The following is a 19,620-nucleotide window of genomic DNA, read 5'->3' on the forward strand; positions in this document are numbered from 1 at the left end:
CACATCTTCTAGAACCTCCTGACTAAACACCCACTCGCGGAAGGCCGAGGGCTGTCTGGTTAGGAAATCCGTCGACACATTCTCTTTGCTGGCCAGATGAGCAGACAGGCGTGCAGTTCTCCAGAGCCCAGAACCACAATCGCATTGCTTCTCTGCACAAAGGTAAGGAGCCCACCCCACCTCGCTTATTGAGATAGTGCATGGCCACTGTTTTGTCAATCAAGATCCACACAGTTTTGCATCGTGCAGACGTGGGAGGAAAGCGACCATGCCCAACCTAATTCCTCACAACTCCAGCAAATTGATGTGCTCCTGGCACTCCAGTGGAGACCAAAGGTTGCTCACTGTCAGATTTTGGAGGTGAGCGCAACAGACCTTAAAGGATGCGCCTGTGACTAAAGACAGTTGTGGCCAGGATTGTCCAAACAACGCAACCTTCAGCAGATTGTCCCTCTGGAACCAAAATATTGCCTGTGATTTTTGCCTCCAACTTCCTCTGGGTATCTCAGGTGCTAAGTGTGTTTTTGCCCCGGTAGCATTTCATGTCACAGATACGCGTTTAGTTATTAGACCGAACTGTCAAAAAGTGATAGCAATCGTATTTACGGTAACATGTTTTGTTCGTAACACCGGTCCATTCAAACACAGGGTACTTACCCTGAGGTTTACTGTACAAAGTGAATTGGTTAGTTGTAGTATATTTTACATGTGGTTTGTGTTTAAGTTTAATAGAAGTGTTGTGTTTAGAACGAATGGTTTAAAAATAAATGTACTTATATTTTTCTATCTGAAACCTTGAGTCAGTGTTTGCTTGAGTCACAGTAATTGTGATCCCTTTGTGTAATCTCTGCTACTGCTCATATACTCTTGAGATAAGCATGGCTGCTCTGCCACTGCTACCACTCTGACATAGTAGTACAGGCTTGTACCAAAGGTAAAACTTGTATCACCACCTGTAGACTTATTTGTGTGTAGTGGTCCCTAAGGGCACTGCACATGATTCTGCCTAACAAAAACCAACTCAGCCAATCATGACAAAGTGCGACTTGAGTTTCCTAGGATACACTGTGCAGGGGGTGACTAGAACCCTCCCTCACATTCAGCCCACCTAGAAACCCAGGCGCCTGGTGGAGGGCTTCTGAGCAGAAGCCAGCCAAAAGACGGTGAACAAAGAAGGCAAACCTAGCTTGCCACGCAAAGTAAAACACAAGAAGGACTTTAACAAAAAGAAATGGTGAATAAACCCAACCAGAGCCAAAACAAAGACGATTTGGTCAAGCGGGTTTATGTTCGAGGCTAATATAATAGCCAAGAACAATAGCACGTTTATCTAATATAATCGCGGTAGAAAAGTTAGGGTAGATACCACTGCCAACAGCCAAGTCTAAACGTTAAAAGAGCGAAACAAAGCTCTTGTAGGTACAGATAAAAAGGGATACAAATTAACCTTTTCCAGTACTCCATGGAAGATGAGGTGTACTGGATCTACGGTAGATTGACTAGGAAAAGTTAATGGTAACTTTACCCTTTTCTGGGGGACTGTAGTCAGCCTCAGAAATGGAGTAGGGGGGAAGTCTCAAAGACAACCCTGTGTCACTGCACTGAAGGTGCTGTGTTACACACAAAAGAAGGGGACTACTGAAGTGGTGTACTCCAGAGTCCACAATCACAAAAACAGAGAGATATACTTGCCAAAACACAGGTAAGAGTGGGGGAAAAGTTCACACATCAAGTGGAGAAAAATAAACTCCAGAAGTCCAGCAAAGCTGCTGGGGGACTCACTAGGTGAGGGAAATTAGCCATAAATGAGAATTCTCCCTAACACTGATGGACCTCATCCATTATAGGAGAGGGTCCAGAGGCAAAAAGTGGCCATCCGGTGGATGGTCCCAGGGAAGATGAGCAAGAGGGAGACCGTATCCCTGGTTGACCTGTGAGGCCCAGGCTTCGGAAGTGGTAATCATTCATTCTTTGCCAAATTCAGATATCCTGCCTTTCTGAGAGTAGAGATGGTGGAATTCTGATTCAAAGAGGCTTTGCACCTGTGGCAGCAGAGAGCACTGTAGAGGTTGCGACGCCTCCTCTGGGGACACCCATACTACAACCCTTGCCTGATGGGGCTTCACCCCATCCCCTGTAGGCATTGGAGAAGAAGGGTCAAACCCCCCCCCTGCAACCACTCACAGGCCGCTGCTGCTGGAAACTAGTCCCAGAGACTTCGTAGACATCTTCGGAACCAGCAATGTTTGCAGAGAGTCATCAGCTTTTGTACCAAGCAGGTAGTTGCCGTCACAAGGCATGTCTAGGTGCAGCTCCTGAACATCCGGGGGAAAACCCGAAGTTTTCTGCCAAGATAATCTCATGTAAATTGTGGCAATGGCTATCGTCCTGGCCACACAGTCCGTGGCCCAGGCCTGATTAAAGGATCTAGCAGGCAGTCTCCTGGCCATCCCTCACCAGGGCCTCAAACCCATCCTTCATGTCACCCTCAGGGATGTTTTCTGCCGCCTCTGAGATGGTGGACCAAAGCACAAAAGAAAATGTGGCTATGGCATAGGGGACATTGATGTATCACAGGCCCAGGGTTGCACAGCCAAAAACGTTCCTGCCCCAGGAGGCAAAGAGGGGAAAGATGTAGTTTTCAGGATTGCCGTGGAAGCCTGTACAACTAAACTCTCTGGTGATGCATGGGCAGACAGGAAAAGTGGGTCTGTGGGTGCTGGCCTGTGCCTTTTGCCAGATCCCGGTCTACTGTCAGGCCCAAGGCTAGTTTGGACCACAGCTGAGGGAATTGGGCCTCCACTACTAGGTTGAATGGCAGCAGTGTTACCCGCCTTCAGAATATCTGTGAGCTTATATTATCCCTTAAGTCCGAAGGGGGCTGACAATCCCAATGTATTCACTACCTTGGCAATCAGGCACTGAAAAGCAGCTGGAGGCTTACCTGGGATGGGAGCAGGGAGCATATCTAAATCTGGAGAGGTGTCCATGCCACTTTCCTCTTGCAAGCTGTCTGCAAGGTCAGCCAAGTTTCCTTGTTTACCAGAGAATTCCCCTGGGAAGTCCTTAACTTTTCAAGGTTGAAGGGGTTCCAAACCAAAATGGTCCCTTTCATAAAAATTGTCTTCTAAGCAACATATGAATGCACACATAAGGGAGCGCGGCATACGCCTGAGAAATTCTAACGTCTGCCTGAACCCTGGCGCTAAGTCTAGAGGTTGTCAATCCCTTACGCGGTGGTGCCCAAGGGCGCACAGCTGCATGACATTTCGTGTCTCTGCCAGCATGTCCGAGCACAGTGGACTCAGCCATTGGAACTGGGGCCTTTCCAAAGATGTCAAGCATTTTAAGCCCGAAGGCAACCCATTCCCCTGGAGTAGAGAATTGGGTGGGGAAAGGTACCTGTGGTGCCTGAAATTTAGGATGTTCCTAGAACAGTGGCTCCTCCTCTTCAACGAGGAAGAAGAAAGGTGCCTTGTAGAACTGCCGAGAGACCAAGACCTCTTCCAGTGTATCTTTTTCTTTTTGTCCTTGTTGTTGATCGGGGACTGTCTTCAGTGCAGCAATCCACAGCAGGTGACCATGAACAAGACTGCTTGCTACTCTTCGTCTGGTGGAAGAAAGTGAGCAGATTTACCTCCCGTTCCTGAAGCGCCTTGGGGTGCATCAACTGACACGATGCACAATCCTGCATGGCGTTCCCCTAACTGAGGTGAAAAAGACAAATCCAGTCAGGATCCGAGATTGACATTTGACACCCACAGATGATCCAGGGTTTAAAGCCCAAAGACTTCATCAGATTCGGCAAAGTCGAAAGTAAATCTATATAGGTGCATCTATGAACACTAGCCCTGAACATATGTCCGGTGTGTAGAGATACCAGGCAGAGCTGACACAGAGCCGGGCTGCACCCCCCTGGCAGCAGAAACCTTTTCAGGATGTTTTCAAAGAGCAGCTGCGCTGGGAGATACATATAAAAAATTAGGAAACTATGGGAGGAAGGAATCCATTAGAATGGACACATTTCAAAGGACCTTTTTCGTTCACCTTGGTAGTATGTACATTTGATACCCATATTCACAACCTTAGATTTTTGAACAGCTATACAGCATCCTAAACGATCATATACCATTGGTTTGAAATCCCCAACAAAGATGATTTTAAGGTAAGTCTGAACATTTCAAATCTCCCAATACCGAGTGGAGGAATGGAGGAAACCATTTCAATAATGTTTGAAATGAGCATTCCAGTTGCTAAGAAGTTCTACACTCTTTGTGGTTGTTAGTGTGTGTGAACAGCACTAGAAGGGGCTGCAGAGATGTACCAGTTTCATCCAGAGCAAGGGCACTACTTACCATTGTGGGCCCTTGAGATGCTGTTCTGGAAAACACATTGCCCAAGAAGTGTGTCCAGGTATGCTTCAACAGTGAGGTTTTCTACACAGATAGCATTTTGACAAAGAAGTAAAGAACCAAGCAGAAGAAAAGCGAAGGATAATCAGGGAATAATGTGCTGCATTCATATTATTACTCTTCAACTGGCGGATGGTGAAGAGTACAACTTTGTAGCGTGTGTATATACTCACTTAAAGCATACAGTACTGGTGTAACTTCCATGTGGCACAATGGCCAAAGATGCTGGGGGAGGAGATGATGATGATGATGGTGGTGGTGGTGGTGGGGAGGTCTGTCGTTGTTTCAAGAAATCATCTGCATTCATTGTATGCATCGATAGTTTGTACAGGCTATCAGCAGCTGTGAAAGGGACAAGAAAATCCATTAAGCAACAGCAAATACATAAAGGTGCCAAGATAACGTACAGAGCTATGTGTAATTAAGTTTTGACGTAGTTAATAAGCCAGCTCTGAAACTGGAAAGTTGTGGGCTTTCCTTTTATTTGTGAAGGGAGACTTAATTGAATAGGCAGAACTGAACTAGAGAGTACAGTGCAAGAATTATCTATGAAATGAGTGACTGGAGGCCTCCATTCAGTAGAATGAACAACAAGACTGTCATGCACTGCCTTAGCAGCCCAACCATAGCATTATGAAATGCAGAAAATTATCCACCTGGATAGGGTCTACTTGGAAATAGCCTTGCCTGCACAGGCACAAGCATAACCGACAAAACAACAAAAAGCTGGTCATCCCACCCGATATCCCTTGGCTGAGACACATAGTAGCTGAGAGCCCTCTTTGGGTACAGGCGGTTAAACTTCTCATGAGTCAGTGACAAAGTGGAGGGCAGAAAACTGTAAGATGAATCTTCTGTGAGATGGAAATCAGACAACCATTGGCAGAAGGGTTGGTCTGACCCACAGAGCACCTTACCCTTCTCCCCGAGAGAGGACAAGGTATGGAAGTTTCGCAGATTGAGTCTAGAGCTCACTCACCCATGTGGAAGAAGTGATGGTGACCCAGAAAACTGCTGTAACAGTGCCCAACCTCAAAGAACAATAATAATGTAAGGACTCAAACTGAGCCGCCATCAGTACATTTTAAACCAACATTCAAACGCCAAGCAGTGACGAGAACTAGCATGGTTGAAACTGGTTAGCTAATCCCCACACAAAATGCATAACAGACCAGACCAAGCCCTGCACAGGGATTCTCATAGTGCCAATCTGAAGGCCATACTGGACTGTGAAGAACAGTAAAAGTCAGACAGAGCAAAGGGTCCAAACATCTCTCCCAACACCAAGCTGCAAACCTACACCACCTGCAGCCAAACATTGACTTGTTGGCAGCTTCCAAGCAAAGAAGAGTACCTCGAGGGCAACCTCAGAGAGATTACCTCCTTTTACCCCAGACTTTCCGCAGCCCAAAATGAAGGTTGAAGATGGGGGAAGCATTGGTGGAGAACATGACCCCTAGACTGGTAGAGCAAATCCAACCTTGCCAGGAGGCGCTGAGCAGAACAGATTGACATTTTCAGAGGTTCTGGGTACCATATTCTCCTGGTCCAGTGTGTCACAATCAAGATCACGGTGAACCAGAACTTCAACAGTTTGAGAAGCAGGAAATACAGAGAACAATTCATGAGAGTGCGTCTTTAACTTGTTCCCAATTAAGGAGGTATTGAGAGCACGGAAACAGATCGACGAAAGTGACTCTGCCTGTAGATTTTGTGGACAAAAAGACCCAATTGAGTCTTTGAAAAATTTAGTAATTCACTGCATGGGGCTGAAAAACCAGAGAGCAATCCATTTGGGGATGTTGCTGGGGGAAGAAGATTCCTTGACGACAGACAAATGGTGGGAATTGGTGTGCCTGGGAGAAAAACCAGCACAGGTCTTTGCTTAAGTTAGGTGGATTACAGAAAAAGAATTAATTGGAAAATGAGGCTCTTTTGTACTTCCGGCAACATTTTTTGTGTCTTTTATTGTATGTATGTAAAATGAATAAGGAGGGAGGAGGTTTGTGGAAAATGTGTTAAAGGTTTAATGTATTCTGTAAAACCAATAAAGCAAACAAAAAAAAATGTGGAGGAGAAGATGCGTGCCAACCACCGACTTTCTGAGCGGTGCTGGATGGGAGGGGAGATGAAGAATCTGCCGGAGAAGAAACCTTAGAAAGAACATTACGGTAAGTAACTTCTCCTGCAATGGATTGCCTTTCGCCCGCAGATTCCTCATCTGATAAGACTCCCAAAGCAGTAGATGAAGGAGGCGGGCAAAAAGTTATACTAAGATGTTTTGCAGTACTGGCCTGCCCAAACGCGCATTAGCTGTACGAGCCACATCCAGACTATAGATCATAGCAAAGGGATGACCATGTCGCAGCGTGACAAATCTCCCGGACAGGGACTCCCCTCTGCAATGCTGTTGATGCTGAGACTCCCCTTGTCGAATGGGCCCTGATGCCTGCTGGTAATTCCTTTCCAGCAGACTGGTAGCATTCCACTAAACAGAAAATTATCCAGCGGGATAAAGTCTGCTTAGTTATAGGTAAGCCCTTATGGTCTAAGGAAAAGGCCATGAAGAGCTGGTCAGCTCTCCTGAAATCAGCTGTCCTTGCAATATAATAACTCGGCACCCTTTTCGGGTCTAAGCAATGTAACCGTTCCTCCTGCTTTGAAGGGTGCGGAGGAGGGTAGAAAACCCAAAGGTCGATGGACTGAGACAGGTGAAATTCTGAGACAACCTTGGGGATGGAGCCAGGCCTTACCCAGAGTGAAACTTTCTCTGGGAAAAAAAGCAGGAAGGGCGACTTACAGCATAAGGCCTGCAGTTCACTCACCCGCCTAGCGGATGTAATAGCCACCAAAAAGACTGTGTTCAAAGAGAAAAGCCGTAAGGAACAAGAGTGCATAGGCTCAAAGGGAGCAGCCATAATAAATGTCAGAACCAGATTAAGGTTCCAATCTGGGACAACAAAGAAAGTAGGAGGAAACCTATTTACTAGGCCTTTCAGGAATTGTGCCCTTACCGGGATCGTAAAAGCCTTGACTGGGGATCTTTGAAACACAGACAGGGCAGCCAAATATCCTTTGACTGTGGTGACCTGAAGGCCTGCTGAGGCCAGTGACAGAAGGAACACCATCACTGTAGTGGTGGGGCAAGAGATGGGGTCAATCTTGCGTTCCCTGCTCTAAGCCTCAAATCTTCTCCATCTGCACGCGTACAAAGATCTGGTAGACAGTCTGCATGCAGCCAACAACACCAAGTACTTCCTCAGAGAGGTCCCAGTCAACATATCTCATCCTCTCAAGAGCTACGCATGTAGGCTGAAGGAAACCAGGGTTGGGTGGAGTATCTGACCTTCCGACTGGGTTAGGAGGTCCGGACTCTGAGGCAACCGGTGAGGTGGACAGATGGACAGACCCAAGAGGTCCGAGTACCACGTTCTCCTCGCCCAGTGTGGGGCGATCTAGATCATTGTTACTCGGAACCTCTTCAACCTCTGGACAACCCATGGAATGACAGGATTTGGAGGAAACTCCTAATGGAGAGGGAAGGTCCAATCCACCAGAAACGCGTCCCCCAGTGAACTGTTCGCTGGGAATTCCCTCAAGCAAAACTGTTTGCATTTCCTGTTGGACTGCGTTGCAAACAGATCCAATGCTGGGGTACCCCAGAGAGCGAAGACCTCCTCTAGGACTTCCTTGCACACTTCCCACTCATGCAAGACCGTGCTCTGCCTGCTCAGAGCATTCGCCAAGTTGTTCTCTGTGCTCGCCAGATGAGCTGCCGAGACGGAGATCCGGTTCTCCAGCAACCAGAACCAAAGCATCATCGCCAACGTGCAGAGGATGCGGGAGTGCACACCACCTGTGTTGTCCGTCAGAAAGAGGACATGTTTCCCCTGCAGAGATGGGAGAATGCTTTCAGGGCAAGCCTGATAGCTCGCAGCCTGTTGATGTGCCACGTGATGTGCAGTGAGCGCCCCAACCCTTCAAAGACGCATCCGTGACCATCCGGGTCTGAGGCCAAGGAGGCTAGAAGAGTTCCCCGCCAAGACACTGTTGCGGTCCATCCTCCAGGACAGGCTGTTGACCACTGATGTAGACACCATGAGGAGATCCGACAGAGTGCAGAGGTACTGAGACCACTGACCCCTCAGGCGCCATTGTAGGGATCTCAAGCACAACTTGGCCTCTGGCAATAGAAAAATGTAGGAGGTCATGAGATCTAGGAGGCGGAGGATGGAAGACGCTGGTAAAGTGGCATGGTTCTATAAGAAGTCGACCATTTGTGTCAAGCCGACTACTCTCTCCTCGGGAGGGAAGGCTTTCCCCACCCCGGTAACTAGGACTGCTCAGATGAACTGGAGCCTCTGGACTGGTGTCATGTGGGACTTCTTTAAAATGTAGGGATAAGCCCATCTTGTGCAGCAGCAAGCAGGTGTCCTCTAAATGGGACAAGACCTGCATGGCAGAATTGCCTCGGATTAGCCAGTCGTCCAGATATGGAAATACGTGGACCCTGGATCTCCTGAGGTGACCCGCAACTAACGCCATGAGCTTGGTAAAGACCCTTGGGGCGGAGGTTAGACCAAAGGAAAGCACCTAGAACTGATTACTGCATAACTCTTATGGTGAACCTTAGGAACTTCCTGTGCTTTCAATGGATTGGCACATGGAAATAAGCGTCCTGTAGATCTATCGACACCAGCCAGTCCTGTAGTTTGAAAGTGTGGAGAATCTCTTTCAACATCACCATCCTGAATTTGTCTTTCCTCAAGAACTTGTTCAAGGTCCAAAATGGGACAGAGATCTCGGCCCTTCTTGGGTACCAGGAAATAACGGTAATACTAACCCAATCCTCTCTGCTCGGCAAGTACCTCCTTCACGGCACCCTTCAACAACAGGGCTTGCAATTCTTCCTGGAGCTCCTGTACCAGGTAAATTGGGGGGTGGGGGTAGTCTACCGGGTGGTTTTATTTCAAATGGCAGCCAATAACCCCACTAAATGAGCTGAAGAGCACAGGCATCAGAAGTAATTCCATGTCAATGGAGCAAATGCTCTGTTAACTGTCCTCCAACCGGTGCGCTGTGAGAGGGGAAAGTCAAAGCGGCTTCGGCGGATGGGTCGCCTCCGCTGCTGATGCTGCCTGTTGGCCTCTACAAGCACCTCTGCCCCTTCTGGAACGCGGGAATTGCTTCTGCCCTTGCCTGGCTGGTGGGAGCTGTGCTCTCCTGCCATAAGCAGCATATCCCCTGTAGCTTAGTGCCCTAGAGGCAATGCTAAAGGCAGGTTTGGCCAGGTGCTCTATTAGGCAGAATCCTGTGCAGTTCCCTCAGAGAGCACTACAGAAGATTAAGACTACAGGTGAGAGCAATAAAATCCCCTTTGGTATCAGTCTGTACCACAAAGATTTAGTTGGTAGGTGTGGCTGAGCAGTCAGGCTTATCTCAAGAGGGAGATGAGCAGTATTCAGGGTTTACACAATAGGCCTTCAGCACTATGGAACAAGGAAACATTGACCAAAGCTTTGTAGTAAAAAAAAAATATATATTTATTTTATACACTTCTAGTTAAACACATCTATCACAGTTATTAAAGCAAGTTAAATTTGGTCAAAGAAAGTATACACAACTCCCCAATTAAATTGTAGACAAGATCGCACAAGAGTAGACAAGAGTGAAAACTGAGCAAAACGGCACAGTGAAAACCAAACACAAATGGCACTCTAGCGATTTCTCACAAGGGAGGGAAAGTACAAGATATACATAACTATCTTCTTACACACCCTAGCAACACTTCCCATCAGTTGGTGAACCAGTTTAAGCAAGACAGTGCATCAGTATAGAAAATACTTAAATGAAAACTGAGCAAAATGGCATTTCCAAGGTTTAGAAGTGGAAAGGAAAGGGTGGTTATAAGAAGTAGGTGCATCAACACAGTTCTAGTTGAGAAGCAATCTAGAGAAGGCAGTTCTAACAAATTTAGCCAGAGTCAGTAGGCCTGTGCCAGAGTCAGTGGTACAGGGCAAGGGCCCAGGAGCAAAATGTTCTTGTAGCTGTAGTCAAGTCTTTGGTTAACGATTTTGAAAAGGTGGATGCAGAAGGTGAAAGACAATGTTAAGAGAGAGGGGCGGCCAACCCAACAGGTAGGTAAAGGATTTAAAACACCTTTAGCTCTACCGCGAAGAAAGGGCGGCCTAGCGGAACAATGTACCTTTAAAATGAAGAAGTGGCTCCTGCGGTGGCGGTTGTTCCTGGTAGTTCCTGCAGTTCAGGGGATCCAGCAGAGGAAGAGAGGCTCTCGTCGTGCAGGAAGGTTCGAGTTACTGCACTACCCAGGGATGAATCCAGCCGCGGTGCTGCCCGACTAATAAAAGGTACGCTCCTTTAAATCACGATCCGGGTGGACTGGTGCCTGGCTATCCTGCCTCCGAGTACTGGGTACTGGCGATTCGACCAAGGCAGGTCCGGGGATACGATTGGCAAACTGGTTGGCCCTACCAGGTCAAGGGAAGAAGGCTCTTTCGGATCAAGATCTTCTCTCGTCGTGTGGAGAAAAGTGGTGAGACGCTGCAGCAGGGCTTCACCGGTGGTTCAGTCGTTGCAGATGTCTTTGGCTTCTCTCCTCTTCGGCTTCTTAGTTCCAGTGGCGACGTCTTGCTCTTCCAGTCCTCAGGACCCTGCTTTTATGCAAAAAGAGCCCCATTCATAACAGCCTAGCTGTCACTCACACAGTGGAGTGGTCATTTTGGTGGGAGACCCTCCAGCCTATCAGGATAGAGTGCGACATGGGTTGCGGAGGCAACGCTGTCCAGGGGTCCTACTCCCCCTGCCACACAACGGACCCACCCCAGACTCAGTGGCGCCGAAAGGAGGGCTTCTTGGCAGAAGCCCGCAAAAAGGACGAACAAAGGATCACCGACCTGGGTTAGGAGTTTAGAGAAAGACACGAGAAAGAAGTTATATTAAAGTTCTGGCAAATAAAACCTACCGGATTAAAGTCAATATTAAAATACACCGGCGGTATACTAGAGGCTGTCAGAAAATGTGGTAGCCTCGAACAATGGAAAAATTCCATAGGAAAATATTTGTGGTCGAATATTTACGGTAGTAACCACTGCCACCAGCCAGAAACTTTTGAGAGAGGGACTGTACGGTACCCACTCGAAAATGAACATAAGGGAAAAGCTATTAACCCTTCCCAGTACTTCCATAGTAAGATGGTTTGTACTGGTTTAGTTCATAAAAATTGACTAGTAAAGTCAATGGGGACTTTACATGCCCTGGGAGACAGTAGTCAGTCCCAGGGTATGGAGTCTATGTTTGGGGGTCGCTACGACACCCCTGTGTCACTGCACGGAGGGTGCTGTGCAACACATGTGATTAAAGATGCTTCCTATGGAGGTGAGAAAAACCCCATAGACATTAAACACAAAAATAGCCTAGAACACACATAGCAAAAACGTCTAAGAGTGGGAAAAAGAGTCTCACTCTTGGCAGGAGAAAAAAACAAATCCTTCAAATCCAGCAAAGCTCCTGGGGGACTCTATAGGTAAGGGAAACTAGCCATAGAGTGAGAATTCTCCCTAACACTCAGCTGGGCCCAAGGACTTGGCAGCGATTTTGGATTGCTTACATTTTTCTAAGGAATTGTCTGCTTTCTTTCTGAATAGAAGATCGCCTTCGAAGGGCATGCCCAGAAGCTTCACTTGGACATTAGGCGACAAACCATGAGTTTTTAAACAGTCCTGTCTTCTTAGTGTTATGGCTGATACCATAGACCGGCCCACACAGTCTGCGATGTCCAGGCCCGTTCGCAGTGACTGTCTGGCCACCTCTTTCCCATCTTCTACAAGCTATAGGAAGTCCTCGCACATTTCTCCTTCTGGGACATACCGAGCAGCATTTTCAACTGCTGTCCATAGACCAAAGGAGTACTTGGCAAAACTGCTTGCCACATTTGTAGCCTGCATAACAAGCCCCTCTGGGGAAGGGTGAGAGGAGAGGTATGAAGGGTCTCCTCTAGCCAGCCTGTATTTCCCAGAAATGGTGGAGCTGACAGGAGGAATGGAACAAATGTTTTGCCACCTAAGGATCGGCAATGGCAGGGTTTAAAGGCATATTGCGTTCTGTGGTGAGGCCTTCATCTAAAATGTCAGTAAGTCATATCCTTGTATGGGCGCCACTGATGAATGCAATCACAGGGTGTCAATAACCATTTCTACTGAAGCAATGAATTTAGAAGTATTATGAACATAGGGCTGGGATTGATGAAATACGAGTTGTGGGGAGGTGCCCAGACTACTGGCGATATGGAGGTTTTGAGCCAGCTGCAAAAGCTGATTTTGATACTCAAAATAATCGACCCCTACTGAACCAAAGTAAATCGGCATCCCCCTGATCATCGGCATCATTACCGTTGAAGATAACTGCCATAGTATTGAAACATTCAGACCGGGGTTGTGGGGTGAATGTTCTCTCAACAACCATTGATGTTGACGCAGAGGGTTTTTGTCTCAGCGCCTATATGGTGGATGTCGGTCTCGATCGGGATTGAGACACCGTAGCGTCAACATCCTTGGAAGCACAGGGTTTATCTGGTTTCCATTGAACCTCTTTCAGTGTAGATACATTTATCAGTGCCGACATTGTCGGTACCGGGGCACTAGAGGGGTTGGATATGCCAAGAGCCTGCTGCGTGAGGTGTGCGGGGGAAGCGGGCCGCACCGACTGTAGCATGCTTTTTGAACATGTCAAGCTTGGAGGTCATGAAATCCTCCCACTCTTGGCGGGTGGTAGGCCCAGCCGACCGCTTACATTTATCCGTTGACGAATCAGAGTCCTGACGGTGGCACTGATGCCTTTTCTTCTTTCGGGACGAGCCAGAGTGGCTTCTCAAGTGGGACCGTTTCTTCTTCCACCTATGTTCTTTTTCAGGGGTGTGCCCCTCAGTTTCGGCCTCCGAAGACCGAACCATCGACCGCGCCAGTGATTTCGAGGGCGGTTGACCCAGAGTGAGTTTTGCAGCTCGATCACGTAGGGATCTGGGTTGCATTTTGATGCACAACAGACAACCATCAGTCCCGTGACCCATGTCAAGGAACCAGAGACAACTCGTGTGGGTCAGTGATGGACATACCCAAGTGACCAACATTTCGCGTCGAAGAATTGAAAAAACTTCTAAGGTTTTCTGACGAAAACATAGTGAGTCGAAGACTCGCCTGTGTTCCCAAGCAGTGTGTTAGCGCGCGGAAAAAAGGAAGGGAGATTGAGGCGTAGTGACGTGGGATTTATACAACGCCTGACGTTACATCCGGAGCAGACAACCAGACGGATCCACGGCCAGGTCGAGGCCCACTACGCCCCCTGTCTAAAATGTTCAAAAGAAGCAGAGCTGGAGAGAATATAAAATGAGTAATCTGCGGGAGAAAGGCAATCCACTGAAATATGCTTACCATTTCCAACACCGTTTGCCTAAGTTTAAAAACAGATCTCCATTGCCATTCCAAATGGAACAAATCTGCATGATCCACCTGACAACGAATGCAGACGTGGGAGACCACACAACATTTAGTAAGCTGCTCAGTGGAGTGGTATTTCTGAAGTGATAACTTCAAATGAATAAGTTTCAACGTATTTTTGAAAGAGGCTCCTTTGGTCTGGGACAATATTTGGCCGGGGGGGGCACCTGGGAAAGGACTTCTACATGTTACCCTGTGCGCTCATTCTAGTATAAACATGTGAGAGAATAACACTCAATCAAAAATATCTTAAGTTTCTTCAACAAAGGTTCCATGGGTCCTTAAGTTCCGCCCGGTGGACCAGGGACACAAAAAGAAACCTGCAGTGCTAACAATCATACATTCTCTGCTGCTAGCTGTAGGATTCTTTAAAGGGATCAGCACCACCACGGCACCGGGATGAGAACCAATGACTTGCAGTCTTTGATTCAAAGGGGCACCCAAAAGGCGCATTGTGTGAACGCCCCCTCCGCAACCAGGAAAATACTCCCTTCCATCCAATTCCCTGGGGCCTGCATGCCACTCGTACCTATAAGAAATGCAATCCCGGCCTCGAAGACCCAGTAATCAGCTAACAACAATCAGCTACTCGCATGCACTGGTAGTAGGATCCTTTGCAGGGATCATCACAATTGTGGCGCTGGTCCGAAAAACCAACAAGTGGTCCTGCTGGCTGAGTTTTCCTGTAGACAGCTGCTCCAGCTGGACAGACACCACATCATAAGGGGATCTAAGCAATTCCTTTATTGTCTTTATTTTCCAAGCATAGTACCTTCCAACGAGACTCCAGAATTTATCAGGATTTATGGTCAGTAAATAAGCCTTCTTGGCTAGGATCACAAGCACCTGCCTTGAACTTTAAATTCATATGGATGCCTTAGTTACACACACCACAATAGCTGTGCAACACAATGTCCCAAAACACTAAATTAAAAGGAAGATTGCTTGCACAAGATAAATGTCAGTAATGCTAATAAAAATACAAAGTATGGCTTATAACTCCTATCCCTTGTCTCAGATATCACTGGTACTGGGATCCACAATGCAAATGCCTAGGCGATGAGGAAGGGAAACTAGAGGCTTAGACACACCAGACAAGCCATTGGTCGGCATAGTATTAAACGTATCTGACAATACAGAGCTGGAGGTGATGTCGGAACCTATGATAGAACTGGGACCCGAATCAGAGCTCTGGTTTGGCAATGGAGAAAGTAAGCCTAGGAAGTGATTTTTCATCATATCTAGGAAAATAAAATGGCATGAATACATAACTTCATTATTAGAGCTTGTAGCAGCTGGGATAATGGCAGACTACCACCTTCTACCTTCTTATACTGTCACAAAGACGTACTCCTTTATGGATAGAAATGTAATCCATCATCAGTGAAAAAATGCACTGCACTGACCCACCAATGAAAATTGGTGCAATGATCCCTGGTACCATACAACTTTCTATTTCGTTGCAACTCACCACTAGAACCCCCTACTTCACAACATCAATATCAAATACACCTCAATCATGCTCTCCTTTACATATGTGCTGTGAAGCACCTCGAGTCTGGAGGGAGCACACAATCTCTCAAAATATCACTCATCCTCCTTTATTACTCTGTCTCTAGCAGGACTGTATACATGACTGTTCACCCTGTATATGACAGTCATTACTAGCAGATTACCAATCTTTACGTGGCTTGCATCTGTTTAGAGTCAGATGCTTTGCATATCCTGGCATCGTGTGGTTGGTCTGGAGTATTACAAGTTGTAAGGGAGAATTCTCTGTTTAGGCTGAATTTCCTAACCTAGTGAGTCCCCCAGCAGCTTTGCTGGATTTTTGGGGTTTATTTTTTTCTCCTGCCAAGAGTGAGACTCTTTTACCCTCACTCTTGGGCATGATTTGAGTGTGTTTCTTTGAATCTAGATGTGCTTAATGGGCTATGGGGTCTTTTACTCCATAGGGCTTCATGTGTTTTTGTGATATGTGTTACACAGCACCCTTAGTGCAGTGACACAGGGGTGTCATAGTGACCCCCCAGTATAGACTCCATACCCTGGGGCTGACTACTGTCTCCCAGGGCAGGTAAAGTCACCATTGACTTTACTAGTCTTAAATTCTGAACAGAACCAGTACAAACCATCATATTGTGGACGTACTGGTTGGGGCAATTCGATTGCCACAGGGTCTGTTAGTCGAGGGGGCACGTCTCCGTCCCCCCTGATCAAGTTTTGGCTGGTGGCAGTGGATACTACTTTTTATATTCAACCGCGAATATTTTCCTATGGGATTTCCCATTGTTTTAGGCTACTATCTTTAATTATTTACGGTAGCCTCGAACGTACTGCCAGCTTATTTAATTAATATTAATTCTCTAGTTGGTATTTTTTGCCAAAACTTGATTATAAAATGGCATTTGTGTTCTCTTCTGTGACTCCAACCCAAGTCGAGCCCTTTGTTCCACTTTTTGGCAGGCTTCTCCACAGAAGCCCTCCAAAGTGGTGCCACTCTGTCTGGGGTACTTAGGAAGGGTGGAGGGGAATTTAGGCACCCTGAACTGAGTTGCCTAGGCAACTCAAGTCGCACTCCATCCTGATTGGCCCAAGTGGTGAGCCGACCGGCTCACCACTTAGCATGTTTGAGTGACAGCTAGGCTGAGTGAATGGGGGTTTGCTGCATAAAAGCAGGGCTTTGGGACTGGAACTTCAGAAGTCGCCACAGGACCTAAGAATCCGACGAGGGAGAAGCTGACCTACCACGAAACCACCACCGGTGGAGCCCTGCTGGACCGTCTCACCACTTTTCCCAACGACAGAGGAGATCTCCCGCTGGAGAGTCTTCTTCCTTTGACTGGTGGGGATAACCAGTTTCACCGTCTTTTCGCCTTCCCGACATACCTCGTGGCCGGCTTGTCTGTGCCAAGCACCCCGGCAACCGGGATACAACGTTTTACCACGACCGCGAAACAAAGGTACCACCTTTAACCGGAAAACTCAGCGGCTGGTTTCTTCCCTTGTAGTGCAACGACCTTCATCTTTCCTCCAAGTCGAGTTCTTCTCTTCCCCTGGACGACACCGCAACCTGCACCCACTACCAGGAACAACTGCCACCGCTGGAGGATCCTTCCCACGTAAGGTACCGTGTCCCACCTGGCTTCCCTTGCTACCGACTGTACGGGGTAGATTTAGCCCCCGGCTTTCGAACCTGGGTTAGCCTGGGACACCCTGGCTAAACTTTCCTAAGCCTCTCTAAACTCTTTTTGAACTCTCTGCAAGACTTTCTAAGCCTAGAGTAACTGTGTGATCTTGGGCGCATTTGTGCTCTGCTCTCTCTAAGAGTGGGCCCAGCCTTTGGACTTTGGTTCACCAGTGACTTTTGCTCTTCTGCCTTGCTAACAGTGTTCCTGAACCATAGAGTGGTGTAACCTTCCATATTCTGTCTTTTTCCCTCCCTTTCTCACAAACTTATTGGAGTGCCATCTAGTTAAGCGCTCACCTCTGTATGAAAATAAGTGGTGTTTTACTGTGACTTATCCGATAAGGAAAAAGGGGTGTATTTATTACAATAGTAACTGTGTTTAGAATATTTTACAACAAGAGTGCTGGAGTGTTTCAAACAGTGTGTTTTTAAATAAATAATGATATTTATTTGATACCAAAACTCTGGTCAGTGTTTGCTTGTATTGTTGTATCTGAGTGCCTATTGTGTATACTTTGCATACTGCCTAACTCTTCTTGAGGGAAGTCTGACTGCTCAGCCACAGCTACCAGGTAAATCTGGGTGGTACAGACTGCTACCAAGTGGGTTTACTGCCAACACCTGTAGTCTTAAATCTTTTGCAGTCGTCCCTAAGGGAACTGCACAGGTTTCTGCCTAACACAAGTTGTTTACTTTCCAAGAAAGCGGGCATAAAAAAAGGGCATTCCTGTCACACAATACCTACCATTTGTGCATATGTAGTGCGTGAACATTATGCGATGAGCCACTCCTGCACCAGTAGCAGGTGGAGGTGTGAATTGGGTATTGTTCAGATGCAACAAGCAGTCTCTTCATTGCTTTGTTCAATGATGTTGTGCTCCTGTCCACAGAGGAACTAAGTGCTAGAAATCCATGTTTTCTTTTTCTATGGAGGGGAAGCCTAAACCCTTAATGGTGCTCAGTTCTGCCCCTGGTTAATTCTTTCATTTGGCTGAGGGGGAGACTTGACTCTGGACTTTTATGTGTTATTGGATAACCCCTACTGATATAGCAGGGAGATGGTTCTCAGAGTGGTTTACAGAATCAAAGACATAACAAACCCTACCTCATGCAGCAATACTTCATCTTCATACCCTCGCAAATGTTATGCGATAAAATCGCTAACCATCTTAGAACAAAAAATATATTCAATCTAACAGGCCATAGATGCATCCACGATGACAACAAACACCCTACCAGAAACGAGAGCTACTCTAACCAGCATTACTATCAACCAATTCAAATCAATAACTAAGGAAACCTTCAACAAACTATTAAAAGAAATCAACATGGCTGGATCCTACAGTAAACCATGCCCACCATATGCCTAAAAACAGCTATTCGCCAATAACATAACAGCCCTATACACCTAATTATTAATGAACCTATCACTGAAGACTGGAATTATGCAAAAATCATAAAAATCTGCCTATATGAAACCACTCTTAAAAAATGAGGCAGGAAAAACAGACGACCCTGCCAACTACAGATAGTTATCAAATCTACCTTATCCCTACAGAAATCTTGGAGAACCATGTGTACAAAGAATTACTCAAGCATGTGGAACCCAACAGTTCCCAGGTTGGCTTTAGAACCATGAGAGGAATTGAATGACCTATCAGATGAACGCTGACAACACCCAATCTGCCCTCATACTACTGCTCCGATCAGCAGCTTTTGATATGATCAAATGCACAACATTAATCAAAAGACTGGAAGAATCTGGCATCCATAAAATTGCACTATAATGGCTGAAATCATTCCTCATTGACATACATGAAAGAACCTACCTGCAACCATTCATCTCAAACACAAGAAATCACCTGCGGTTTACGACTAGGATGAAGTCTCCCCCACGCCTTTTCAATATATACATGGACCGCACATGAAGCTCTTTTAAAAGTATGGACTCATATGCTACAGCTAAGACGACACCCAGCTCATCTTTAATATTACTACCAACAAAGACTGTGACAACGCTCTGAATAAATGCCTCATCGATATAAACATCTGGATGACTGATAACCTAAATCTAAATCCACCAAAAACGGAAATTATGATAACCACGAAATGACAACCTAACATAGACATCACTCACCTGGGCCCAAGAAATGGGAACACAACCGGAAACCTCAACCATATTAAAAAGAAAAACAGGTAATGCTTCATGGACGGAGGTCTCACACTAGAACCACAGATCAACGCAATAGTAAGAAAGGAGACATTACTCACCGTAATCTTTCTATGGATTCTTTTCCCGCAGATTTCTCATCCTGATAGATATCCATCATACAGCTCTGCTGTTTGGAAACCTTTCAACAGGGGCCAAGAGGACCTCAACTCGGCCGTCAATCCGTCTTGTACGGTTCTCGATTATCGGCTCCGGAAGTGATGTCAGGTGTCGTGTATATATAGCACGTCACTACACTCCATGCTTCAGTTCCTCCCTCCCGTCCCCCTGCCCCCT

General features: G+C 46.7%; 1 protein-coding gene across 1 annotated transcript in view; it reads right to left on the reverse strand.

The window, feature by feature from the left end:
* The window catches only part of TMEM131 (transmembrane protein 131), a 2,512,175-nt gene that overhangs the window by 220,082 nt on the left and 2,272,473 nt on the right, over positions 1-19,620 (reverse strand). Inside the window, exon 36 of the mRNA XM_069636582.1 lies at positions 4,586-4,754. Within this exon, the coding sequence (XP_069492683.1) occupies positions 4,586-4,754 (169 nt within the window). The remainder of the gene's footprint in view (positions 1-4,585; positions 4,755-19,620) is intronic.

This window comes from Ambystoma mexicanum, chromosome 7p (genome assembly GCF_040938575.1).
Source record: "Ambystoma mexicanum isolate Mex_15411 chromosome 7p, UKY_AmexF1_1, whole genome shotgun sequence".
Taxonomy (NCBI): Eukaryota; Metazoa; Chordata; class Amphibia; order Caudata; family Ambystomatidae; genus Ambystoma; species Ambystoma mexicanum.